The following is a 14,010-nucleotide window of genomic DNA, read 5'->3' as shown; positions in this document are numbered from 1 at the left end:
TCATATTTTATACTTAACATATATGTTAACCAATACCAGAGGGTGTGTCATTATGTTGGTACAATTTCGTAAGTCGAAGTCCAAGTTTAAAAACTTTCTTTTCAGGTATGTCCGTCCGTCGGTAACAAATTGTGTTCGCTCTATATCTAGAGAACCATATCCAATTATAGCAGTCATCACGTGACTTTTGTGACATCACACATCACCCGTATCAAGCCCAAGTAAATTGTATAGAAATGCATAGGGGCTTTCTGGAATCGATGAAATACATTACTTTAAGTTCATGATACTAAAAGTGTGGGTCTGTGTAGTAATTCCTCATATATTTAGAAATATAAATATTCCTTTTGGAATAGTTTAAATTTTGATCTTCTCCCTTCCAAATGCTTTTGAAAATTTGTCTTTTTGTCTCGATAGTTCACACTGTTAAATCATACAACTACGATAAATATTGGATTTTCTGTCGTCTTTAGTCTTAAATTGCGATTTAAACAAAACAGATGGAATAATTGTGGGTCTTTGTGCTTATTATTATATTCATAAATATTTGAAATATCGTATATAGGATAGTTTAATTTTCTAGTATGTCCCTTCCAAATTGATTTGAAAATAAGCTATTTTCAGAAAATCTGCTATTATTTTTCAAGATGGCGACCAGATTGACAGCGTGGGGCGACATGGTAAAAATATAATTTGTACGATTTTTACAAAAATTAAATAACTGTTGGATGCTCGAGTTTTCAGTCATTGTATTATCTTAAAGCAGCATGTAATCGAACATTGGTTCCTTTTTATCAAGCTTAAATATGCTGTTGTTATTTTTATAAAATTTTGATAAAAGGGCGAACAAATAATTTTCAAAGGTAGAGGATGTTCGACACTTATTTTGTTAATGCACATAATTCAATTTTTTTCACTGTTTATATTGCAATTAAATATGACACGTTATTGTAACTATAAGAATAGCCTTAGATATAGCTAGATTAAGGAGATATTAATTGAGTCATAACATCAACGTGATCAAAGAAAACAAACATGACACCTAATCACGATGTAAGTTTTGACAATACCCATGTAGATGTATGTTTTGACAATACCTATGCCGGTTAATGTTGTCCGATTATCAATGAAATTCTTTGCAATATTATTTCATATTCATAAAAGAAGACATCGAATGGATATAAACCCAGGTGAACTAAATATATTTTTCAATTTTCTTTAAATAATTCATCAGGTAACCAGTAAAAACATCCTTAATGAACCAGTCACATGCAGAGTTATCGAACGTTATTATGACTGTAATAGTTACATATGCGTTATAACTTCATACTTAACTCTTGACGTGTATATTAACCAGCATCAGAGGGTGTGTCATAATGTTTGAACAACTTCCTAGGTCAAAGTTCAAGGTCAAAAACTTTGGTTTCAGTTGACAACCCCATGTCTGTCCATCCGTAAGAAATTGTGTCCTCTTTATGAAGAGAACCGTTTATAATTTCATACTTTATACTTGTCGTGTATATTAACCAACATCAGAGGGTGTTTTATATTGTTTGTACAGTTTCCTAGGTGAAAGGTCAAGGTCAAAAACTTTGATTCAGTTGACAGCCACATGCCCGATTGTCCGTTAGAAATTGTGTCCGCTCTATATCTGGAGAACCGTTATACTTTCAAAAAATTTTATAAGGTCAAAATCTTTGTTGTCAGTAAACATACGATCCAAGAATCAGGAGCAAGCCAGATCTGACATTGTACAACAAATGACAAGCGAGGATGCTATAATAACATGTGACTGGGCAATGAAGTTCCTGCCTAGGAAATATAGAGAAGGTAATTTTTGATTAACTGAATTAAAACAACACTGATAGAAACAAAATTTAAAGTAATGCACTAGATCAAATATTTTGATATTCCTCATGCACTCATCTATAGGATGCTTGTGAAATAAGGTCAGTTTGGCAGGCAAGTCATATTTATCTCATAAGATATTAATCTATGGTTTTATGCAGAGTTGTTTTCATAATTGAACAAAAACTGTAAACCAAGTTTTGATAATAATAATAATGACAAAATATGTAAATCTTCATATTCACAAGAAATTTAAATCAGTTTATTTTTGTAGGAGGTATTAGTCTTTGATACTGAGGAATCTAGTAATATTTTATTTGCCCAGTGTCAATGTATGGGTGTTGTGTATGTAAGAGTGCTGACAAAGCTTCTTTTATTCAAATTGTTAGATTCAAGGAGAATAACTCTTACAATGTATATATATTATAATTTAGTTTATATTTTAAAACTTTCTCCTGATTATTTCATGTCAGAGTCATTTTTTCAATTGATAATTTGGCAATATTTTACAGGCCAAGTGGATTGGTTTGCCAAAAGAGGCATTAACTGGCACATAGCAGTTACATTGTTGAAAGAAGGATCTAATTTCTCATCTTTAACACATGTTCACATTTTTGAATCACCAGTATCCCAGGATGCATCTATAACATCTCAAATCTTGGTAGACGTAGCTAGAGACATTCTTCAGCATAAGCCAGGACTGAAAAAAATAAACTTTTTCTCCGATAATGCTGGCTGTTATAAATCTTCTTCAACTATCCTGATGCTTCACAATGAACTTGGACATAATATTGCTTCATACAATTTCTGTGAGGCTCAAAATGGAAAAGGTATTACCATTATTTAGTGGAGCATTTTCATTTTCTAAACATTTGGAAAAAGTGTATTTTTCTTCATCTGGAACTGAAGTTATCTAAATTTGCATGTACAATAAAATACTTGATTTTTGACAATTGATAAATTGTAAATATGATATATGTTAGAACATTGATGTAATGGAATAAATTCTGACATAATTTTAGATTTTAAAATGATTCAGACAGCATTCTACTTACATGTCTGAGAAACATCTTATTACTATATGCTTATTTTTTTTTAAAACTAATATTTTCAACCTGTAGCAGGAAAGAGCTTAAAATTTGCAACTGACATTAAAACAAGCATAAACAAATTATGTTGTTAAAATTCCATTAATAATTCAAATATTTCTTAGAATTATATAATATGAGTTATATAAAAATATTGAATTAAATTGAACTAAAATGGAGAATGGAAATGGGGAATGTGTCAAAGAGACAACCACCCGACCAAATAAAAAAAAACAAAAGCAGAAGGTCACCAACAGGTCTTCAATATAGTGAGAAATTCCCGCACCCGGAGGCGTCCTTCAGCTGGCCCCTAAACAAATATATACTAGTTCAGTGATAACTGTATGCTTTATAATTTTCACAAAGACACACAAATTCTCATGGAATAAAAGTATACACATTCTTATGCTTAAAAAAGTAGAAGGTATCAGGGAAAAAATATTCAAAAATTTTCAGATACTTTAGTGTTGTAAAGTTTAGATTAAGTTTGGTTGTTAGTCATTTGAATTATAAAGCAAACTTTTAATTCTTCAATGTATAATGAAATAATGTAAAGACTTATGCATTTTAGGGCCATGTGACAGACGTGCTTCTCATATAAAGTCCATTATTAGGCGACACATTAACCAAGGCAATGATGTGACTTCAGCTTTGCATATGAAACAGGTATGAACATGTCCTTAGCTAGATTTTATTCTTAACAAAAGTACAAAGCTGATACATGTATATAAATGTTTCATATTATTTCAAGACAAGCCGTATTATGACCACTTTTTTTTACTCTACCACACGATCACCAATTCAGGTGAATTACATGTATATAAAGTTAGATTGACATACCACTGCATAAAATGTGATGAGATATTTCTCTACTTCATCTTTTTTTTTATGTATCTAACTGTAAAATACTTTATCATTTACTTAGACCAAATGACATATGATTTTTACCGTATGATAAAAGCATTAAATTAAAGTAATTTCCATATTTTTCGAATTGGTGCTTAGCGGGCTGATATGAAAAGTTTATCACATGCTTAGATTGTTATCATATGCCTTTCCGTAACGCTACGTTTTCAGTTAAAAACATAAGTTTTTCTGAAACATAATTTTGAAAGTTACTTTAAAAAAGTTGACTTTTCCAAACAATGTTAATTATGTATATTGTTGAATAATTTTTTTTGTCAAATCGTCCATATAAAAATGTGGGTTTCTTTCTCTGTTGATAGAAAGATTTCATATTGAATGTATCAAACTTTTGGTCTGACGTCCGTGAATAATTTTTAATCTTTGAACTTCTTTTCGGGACCCACGTAAAAAGATCAATATATGAGTCTGTTATTTTCCTCTACTGTTGAAGCATATGATAAAAAGATCATAACATGTCATTTTTTCATATCGCATGTATTATCAGCCCTCGGTCAATATCAGCCCTCGAGCCATGTGGCTCTTGGGCTGATATTGAACCTAGGGCTGATAATACATGCGATATGAAAAATGACATGTAATAATCTGATAATATTGCATGAAATTTTGAGGTGCTTGGGTTCATACAATGAAAAATTGATGACAAGAAATTAATGGAGGTAACCGTGGATTATGGGAAACTTTTTGTTTTTAAATTATAGTTTTTGAGATCCATTTTTATGTGCAAGAACTTGATGTTTTAACAGATAAATATAATTATAGTACGTTTGTTTTCATTGCAGGCTGTGGACAAAGAGCAGGACCCTGAATTGAAAGTTAAAGTTGCTTCCGCAGTTCTTGTTGTAGATGCAAAGTCATCAAAATGTTCAATTCCATTAATTTCAAAGTTGTACAATTTCGAGTACTCCAGTATTGGACTGAGGATGTGGAAAGCCTATGCTGTTGGTGAAGGTATGTAAGCTCCAAAACAACAAGAAAAAAAACAACTTCATTTTTGAATTTTGTTTATAAATCAGCCTATGTTTAAAGAAGCAATTAATAAATGTTGACATAGAGAAAGGTCATGCATGTCATTATTAAATTAAGAAACAGACAATCTAAAGAATAGCAACATGGTTTATTAATTCAGTCACAAGACAAAAGTTAAATAACAAAAATACCAACCTTGGAAGGAAATTATAAACAGAAAGTTCGTAATCAAATGGCAAAATCAAAAGTCTAATCACATAAAAATGAATAGATAACAACTGTCATATCCCTTTCTCGGAGCCTTATCTAGTGGGCAAAAAATAAAAGTTACTTGAGCAAATCTAAACAATTTTTGACAACTTTTGCTGCACTCATCACTGTTGCTGAAAAAAAATTACCTATGTCTTCCTTTCATATATGAGACAAAAATTTTATGATGTCTATCAATAACGGAAATTATTTCCCCATTTTAGAGAATTTTTTTTCATTTTGTACCAGAATTAAGTTACTATCAAATAGGTATTCTACTGTTAGCAAGAACAGTTGTAAATAATGAAACAAAATTATATATTGTCTAATCCTGTGAGAGGCAATCTTCAGTACTGTGTCATCTAGCAATGTTTTGTTTTAATGTAGGATTGAACACATGCACACCAACAACATAACTGTTCCTTTTTATCTTAATCTTGTTAATACTGTTTAAATTTTTAGGTAAAATAATGAAATGGGGAACCATTGGCTGTCCATCTCAAACTGTGGAAATAAAAACCGTGTTAGAATGGGGCCAAACACAAACCAGAGCTTTTGAAACAGAAAGCACCAAAGGTAGGATAACAAATCTACAATCCTTTTAATATTCTCTTGCAACCATTCGAAAGGGTTATTTCGAAGATGAATATTAGCTTGACGCTGGTAACACATAGAATTTACTGTCTGAAATTGAGGTTACCTAGAGGTGCGTCGCTAGATTAATGAATATTTGCGACAGTAAAAACAAGTTTTACAAAGACCCTGCGTAAAACATAATACAATGATCTCAATTCAAATACAGCATTATAATTAAGATAAATACTCCCTATATCAGAGTTAAAATAGTTACAGAGAACCAGTAAAAATTATTGACATGTATATTAACCAACACCAGAGGTAAAGGTTAAAAACTTTAAAATTCAGTTGACAACCCCCATGTACGTCCGTCCGTAGGAAATTGTGTCAGCTCTATATCAAGAGAACCGTTATAATTTTATACTTTATTCTTGACATGTATATTAACCAACACGAACGTATGCGTCATAATGTTTTAACAACTTCCTAAGTCAAAGTTTGAGGTAAAAAACTATCGTTTCGACCTTTTTTTTTTAATTGGAAACACCTTGTCCTATGGTGAAGATCGTGTCTGCCGTATATCTTGAAAACCGTTACGATTTCAAAGTTACTACTTGATATGTATATTAACCAAGACCAGAAAATGTTTAATTATGTATGTACAACTTCCTAGGTCAAAGGTTAAGGTAAAAAAAAACTTTGGTTTTAGTTGACAACTTCTTGTCCATCCGTCCGCAATAAATTGTGTCCTCTATATCAAGAGAACCGTTTATAATTTCATACTTTATACTTGACGTGTATATTAACCAACATCGGAGGGTGTGTTATATTGTTTGTACGGCTTGATAGGTGAAAGGTCAAGGTCAAAATCTTTGGTGTCAGTTGACAGCCACATGCTTGTCCGTCTGGAAGAAATTGTGTCCACTCTATATCTAGAGAATCGTTATAATTTCATACTTTCTACTTGACATGTATATTAACCAACACCATCGGGTGTGTCATAATGTTTGTATAACTTCTTAGGTCAAAGTTCAAGGAAGAAAAACTTTGCTTTTAGGTCTATCCGTCTGTCCGTAACAAATTGTGTCCGCTCTTTATCTAAAATACCGTTATAATTTCATACTTAAAACTTGAGATGTATATTAACCAACATCAGAAGATGAGTCATATTGTTCGTACAGCTTATTAGGTCAAAGTTCAAGATCAAAAACTTTGGTTTCAGTTGACAACCCCATGTCTGAAATTGTGTCCGCTCTATATCTAGAGAACCGTTATAATTCCATACTTTATACTTGATATGTATATTAACCAACACCAGACGGTGTGTCATAATGTTTGTACAACTTCCTAGGTCAAAGTTCAAGGTAGAAATACTTTGGTTTCAGGTAACAACCCCATGTCTGTCCGTCCGTAAGAAATTGATCCGCTATATCTACAGTACCGTTATAATTTCATACTTTATACTTGACATGTATATTAACCAACAACAATGGGTGTGTTATATTGTATGTAGAGCTTCCTAGGTCAAAGTTCAAGGTAGAAAAACTTTGCTTTCAGGTCTGTCCGTCGGTAACAAATGGTGTCCGCTCTATATCTAAAGTACCGTTATAATTTCATACTTAATTCTTGACATGTATATTAACCAACACCAGAGGTTAAGGTTTAAAACTTTAAATTTCAGTTGACAACCCCATGTTGGTCCGTCCGTAAGAAATTGTGTCAGCTCTATATCCATTGAACCGTTATAATTTCATACTTTATTCTTGACATGTATATTAACCAACACGAACATATGTGTCATAATGTTTTTACAACTTCCTAAGTCAAAGTTTAAGGTCAAAAACTATCGTTTCAGATCTGTCCGTGCGATCGTAACAAATTGTGTCAGCTTTATATCAAGAGAACTATTAAAATTTCATACTTTGTACTTGACATGTATATTAACCAACACGAGAGGGTGTGGCATAATGTTTGTACAACATCCTAGGTCAAAGTTCAAGGTCAAACACTTTTGTTTAAGTTGGAAACCCCTTGTCCCTTGGTAAAGGTCGCGTCAGCTCTATGTCTTTAGAACCGTTATGATTTCAAAGTTTATACTTGATATGTATATTAACTAACACCAGAGAGTGTTTCATAATGTATGTACAACTTCCTAGGTTAAAGTTCAAGGTAAAAACACTTTGGTTTCAGTTGACAACTCCTTGTCCATACGTCCGTAATAAATTGTGTCCTCTATATCAAGAGAACCTTTTATAATTTCATACTTTATACTTGACGTGTATATGAACCAACATCAGAGGGTGTGTTAAATGGTTTGTACAGCTTCCTAGGTGAAAGGTCAAGGTCAAGAACTTTGGATTCAGTTGACAATCACATGCCCGTCCGTCTGTAAGAAATTGTGTCCGATCTATATCTAGAGAACCGTTATAATGTCATACCTTATACTTGAAATGTATATTAACCAACACCAACGGGTGTGTCATAATATTTGTACAACTTCCTAGGTCAAAGTTCAAGGTAGAAAAACTTAGCTTTCAGGTCTGTCCATCTGTCCGTAACAAATTATGTATGCTTTTTTTTCTACAATACCGTTATAATTTCATACTTTATACTTGACATGTACAGCTTCCTATGTCAAAAGTTAAGGTAAAAAACTTTGGTTTCAGTTGACAACCCTATGTCCGTCCGTCCGTCCGTAAGAAATTGTGTCCGCTCTATGTCTAAACAAAGTATGGAAAACCGATTTGCTGGACTGACTTACAGACAGATGGACAGACGGACAGACAGACAGACGGAGTGCAAACCTAAAGTCGGTATGGGACTAAAAAGAAATGACAAAATAAGTGAACACACTTGTTAAACGATACGAATTGTACTACACCAGATGTTCGCTATACTAATTAATGTCTGTTCATTATTGTTCAAGTTAAAAAATATTTGAAAACCAAACCCACTTGAAACGTTGACAGATTACTAAATGATCGAAAAGAAGATAATTCAATCGTTTTGTTTCAATTTGGAAAATATATAAAAAAAAAGATGTGGCATGATTGTCAGAGACAAATCTCCACCAGAAACCAAATGACACAGAAATTAACAACTATATGTCACTGTATGGTCTTCAGCAATGAGCAAAGCCCATACGCGCATAATCGGCTTTACAATTTGATTGTTGCTCTGTCGATTCGTTATAAATTCTTTATCTGAACAATCAGAGGATCTTCATAGGATTGATGCACCTCCAATTGTACTGGTACTCTTCATGTACAGATATTAAATAGTGTATCAATAGAATTCAATAGTCTTTTACTCATGGTAGGTAAAGTTTAGTCTCCATGAATCATACAAGTAAATCCAAAATGCATGATGTCTTATTGTGTGTATAGATTTTGGATGTTTTTTTTAACTTGAACTATTCATGAGGGTCTAGATGCGGTTTATCGCATAGAGAATAATGAGCAAGAAACATAAAGAACATTAGAAAAAAGTCTTTAAAAATAAGGAATCCAGGATTATGGGATGCTAATGCCACTTCAATCATATGGCCATCACTACCAAAAGAATAAGCCAGAGAAAAAAAGAATTGTGAGAAGGGGAAGAAAATACAAAAATTAGACTAGGATTTTATATGAATTGGAAAAAGTAAGTTGATACAATATCGAGTGTCAATACCAGCTTAAGGCACAAAACAACAGCCCATATGACGTAGTGTCTGTCCTAACATAACAAGTGTTTGTCTGTAATATCTTAATAATTTTCTTTTCTTTTACACATTTCTTTAACTATTTCATACAACTAAGATATTCATTCTATACACATTTTGGTTGAAAATATGTTTCAAATGCTTGGAGCAAAGAAGATGACTCTTCAATATCTTTTGATAATATTTTCTTCTCATGTATCAATCTTTGGCTTTCTAAACTTTTTGGTTTTTAGAGTTCTGTTGAATGTTCATCCTGGAAAATTGGTAATTAGCTCTTTCCACAGAAAAGCATTTTGTATTTGTTCTGATTATAACTATTTTATTCCCCTTCCGCCAAACTTGTTTCTTGCGATAAATGTTTGTTTCGCAGTATGTTGCTAAAATATTTTTTTATATGATATCGAGCAGTTATTGCGCTTATTGCCCTGTTTAAGCGAACACTTTTTATTGTAAGAGTTATCTCCCCAAATACTGTTTTTCGCAAAAGATTACAACAAAACTATTTCACCAATTTGCTTTTTATATACTCAGAATTTGAAATATAATTTAACAGAAGACATCCGGCGACTCCATATAAGAGTTAATCCCCCTTATGCATTAAATATAAGGGATATACACTTGTAATTGGTAAACCATAAGTGAATGAGACCTTTTAATTTGAAGTCATTGGTAAAAAAAAATAAAACTAAGGTCAAGGTCATGTTCTAAATTTTGATTTTGGCTTATTTTCACTCTTTACAACAACCATATAAGATATCAGCAAATAATTTGTAATTTTAATAATACATGTCACAACACTTAAGTTCCCTTGAAAGGGTGCGTAGACATTAAGTGGGAGTTTTAGCCCCTCATATATTTAGAATTATGCGTATAGTAATATAACTCATTAACCATATATAATACAGACCTTTGGTATTTTGATTTGATGTTCTTGGTTAATGACCTTGGAATTTAGTTCAAGGTCAAAGGTAAAATTGACATTCTACATTTTACCATTTGCTGTAGATTAAAATTTATACATGATAAAGCCTTGTGATCTTTTTCATTAGGTAAGTCGACATATAACCTTGATAATGTCAACCAGAAGTGTTCTTTTTCAAACCGAAAGTAGCAATTTATCTCCATCATTTAAAAAAAAAGTACATAGAAACTATATATTTTTGGAATCAGAGTTAAGCAAGCTATAATTTGACACCGAAAGTATATTTGATTTAACCGGAAGTGGCTTATTATCTTTCTTAATTGATGGAAAAAATTCTTCAAACATTGTACCTTCAAATCAGTGCTTGATAGTTATCATTTTAACCCTAGACATATTGTTTTTTATCAAAATGTTTTTATCTTTAGTTAATTTGAGTGGAAAGACCTTCAATTGTTCTCTGAACAATTGGTTTTTAATTCATTTTGATATAGTTGCTGAGAGACAGCTTTCATTCTTTAAACTTGATTATGACTGCTTGTTTAAGGGGAAATAAGTTCCTCAAAGCTCGATGGATGTAGTTATGTACCTCTGTTAACTTGTTAGGAAGTCAGTATGTATTAAATTGCATCCCCAAAATATTAAACAATGAACTGTTGACACCGAGATATGTCTTGCCCATCGGCATAAAATTCAGAAAAAAAAACCAAATCTGATAAACAGCAACAATGCTTATTGCTAATCAGGGCCTGATAATGGTCAACAAACTGATAGTAATACAACTTTATACTAAATATCTTTGATCTATCATAATTTGATTCTACCAAACTAACTTGGGCAGAATTCTAACATTTAAAATTGCTAATAAATGTAGTCACTGGCTCATGTCCTGGGGGACAAGCTCTCAAAATAGTCTTCAACTGATATGTACTGATAGCAACTTTATATCATATATCAACGATCTATCGCAAGGAGTTCTTATCAAACTAACTTAAGCAGAAAACTTAACAATTGTTGATGCCATCACCTAAAAAGTATATATAAAGATATTAGATTTGGTACGAGGGCCAATGAGACAACTCTCCATCCAAGCCATAATTTGTAAAAAAAACCAATAAGTACGGACTTCAACACGGGGACTTGGCTCACACCGAACAGCAAGCTATAAAGTGCCTCAAAATGACTGGTGTAAAATCATTCAAACAGATAAATCAACAGTCAAATTTATATATTAAACCCGAAACACTTATGAACCACATTAACAAAAGACAACCACTGAAAAACAGGTTCCTGAATTAGGACAGATGCAAACAAAAATATGTTGACTTTTATGATTTTTATTCAATGAAGTCACGAAAAATAATGTCTATAATAGCAACTACATATCATCTCAAATTAATAGTATAACATGATTTATCTGATGTAGAACATAATTTACTGACATTCTCATCAATTTCTATGCTCTTTTTATTTTTACAATTGCACCTTGTTCTCAAAGTTCTACATGAAGTGGAGATTTTACAGATCATCAAAATTTCTAGTTTCTCAACCTTCATCTATTTTTAATAATTCAATCCTATTCATCATAATTTTCAAGAATTTTAAGTAATTCTTTGAAATTATTAACCATTTAGAGAATTGAACAATAATTTAATTCAAAATCCTCCCTGAAAATAAAAAATATGTATGAGATCTCATAATAGTTTTATGACTTATTCTTGTTATTGTTGGATCTGTGAATTCTGTAACATAGACATTACTACCTTAGACATATACAGCCAACATATTCTATAGGTTTTGTTTGTACTCAGCTATTACTGTCTATCTATTAGTTTTAATCTAACAGAAATCAGTTTTCTTCATTTTCATCTATGGTACTTAGGTCACAAAGATATGCTGTATACAACCCCTCCCCCCCCAAAAAAAAAAATAAATAAAAAAAATACCCACCACATTTTACTGTCTACACCTTTAAACAACATAAGTATACAGCAATTTATATAGCACACACATGAACAATCAGCACTTAGAATATATATTCTTATTTTACAGACTTTGTCCAATAATGCCTAAGCTTACAAGCTTTAAGAAAAATTTCTGTAAATGTATTGTAGCCAATTTTAATCTGTTCAAAAAATTGGTAGTTTATTATTGAGATTTCAGAAAAATCTCTATGCAAATAATGCTATCAAAATTTTAAATGCAAAGTTTCATTTCTGCAAAACAAGTTTGGACAATAAAAACAGAGCCACACCATGTCTGAATAATGTACAGTACTTTTAAGGTTTTGTACATTATTTAGTAGAAATTGACCACAAAAAAATAAATAAAAAGATTATAAGATATACAGATTAAGTTTTTGAGTTTACAACAAACAGATTTTCAAATGCTTAAGCTGTATCACACAGTAAATTATTAAGCTACTCTAGTAAATTTTTGCAAAAATACATTTTCTTAATTCAAAAGTAATCTACAAGAATGTGTTAACTATTATAATTGTGGTCAAACATGCAGAATACTTCATCAATAAGTTTTATCATATATCGATATCTACATTGTACATTTAAAACTGACATCCATCTGTCAAGGAATAACTTAATAGTTCTTTAAGATTATAAAGCAGCCTTATTTCATGATGCCTGTAATTTCTCAATGTCTTCTATCAGTCGTCTGCTTTGTTCTGCCCAGTCTACCGGTGTAGCATTAACACATATCGTCTTTAGTCGGCTTTCATCCTGCAAGTAAGAAATATCTATTGAAGCATTGGGAGATCTTTTAAGAAACAACTGCCACAAAATCTTATACAGTGGAATCCTTTATTTTTCGTGGATTCAGGAAAACTTGCATTTTAGTGGATACTTGAATTAATGGTTTTGCCCAAGTCTGCATTCAGTTGAATAGAAAAGTTGTTATCATTCATTATTTCATTTTGTTGTTAACCTGTATCCAAGAAATCCACGAAAACTGATACCCAAAGAATAAAAAGGATTTCACAGTACTAAATTAGGTTTTTCTTTCATCTCTTCATCAATGAATTGGAAAACATTCTATAATACTGCTACTATAAACAGGTACACATTTGATTTGATAGGGTGACTTAACACCTACACAATTTGTAGAATAATTAGTTTTGAAAGTTAAAATTGGACAATTTAATTCATTACTCATTCACCAATAACCGTTTCTTCTATGAAACACATATGTTAACATGCATAAGAACACTTCTACATATTTTTTTTCTTAATATGCAACTTTTAAAATAAAATAAGAAATTAGAATATCTATATAAACACTTACATTATATGTTTCAATCTTTGCTCGCAATCGGAAGATATAGGATTTGAACATTGCATCTTGAAATGCCTGATCATATGCTGCCTCATTCTGAAATAAAAGTTCAATTAGTCCAACAATGGAGTAATCATTATAAATTCCTACGATACTTATGATGAAACTAGACTGACTATGATATTCCAGGAAGCAAACAGACAACTTTTATAATTGTCAATTTAAAATTCAACTACAATACATATACTATCAAGACTTTTAATTTGTTTGTACTTTTAGCCCATTCTTTTCCTTAGAATAACTTAAGAATTGACATACAGGACAAACTAAGATAGCAGTCAGCAAAATGGATGTCATTATGTTTTTTAAGAACTTGATATCTTCCGTGGGTAATGAATTAGTAATATATTGTACAGTTGTATTTTTCACATGTTTACTTTAATTTA

General features: G+C 31.5%; 2 protein-coding genes across 2 annotated transcripts in view; one reads left to right on the top strand and one right to left on the bottom strand.

The window, feature by feature from the left end:
• The first annotated feature begins 647 nt into the window (after positions 1-647).
• On the top strand, positions 648-12,342 carry LOC134727920 (uncharacterized). Its single transcript, XM_063592315.1, has 8 exons — positions 648-680; positions 1,235-1,298; positions 1,708-1,830; positions 2,361-2,678; positions 3,508-3,602; positions 4,643-4,811; positions 5,541-5,654; positions 12,329-12,342. Exons 1-8 carry the CDS (start codon positions 648-650, stop codon positions 12,340-12,342), a joined length of 930 nt encoding a protein of 309 aa, XP_063448385.1.
• The window catches only part of LOC134727919 (replication protein A 70 kDa DNA-binding subunit-like), a 42,384-nt gene continuing 39,971 nt past the window's right edge, over positions 11,598-14,010 (bottom strand). Inside the window, 2 exon segments of the mRNA XM_063592314.1 lie at positions 11,598-13,011; positions 13,574-13,660. Of these exon segments, the coding sequence (XP_063448384.1) occupies positions 12,907-13,011; positions 13,574-13,660 (192 nt within the window). The 3' untranslated portion in view covers positions 11,598-12,906.

The sequence above is a fragment of the Mytilus trossulus genome, chromosome 8, assembly GCF_036588685.1.
Source record: "Mytilus trossulus isolate FHL-02 chromosome 8, PNRI_Mtr1.1.1.hap1, whole genome shotgun sequence".
Lineage (NCBI taxonomy): Eukaryota > Metazoa > Mollusca > Bivalvia > Mytilida > Mytilidae > Mytilus > Mytilus trossulus.
The sequence above is the reverse complement of the archived record's forward strand: the minus strand, read 5'-3'. Positions and strand labels throughout refer to the sequence as shown.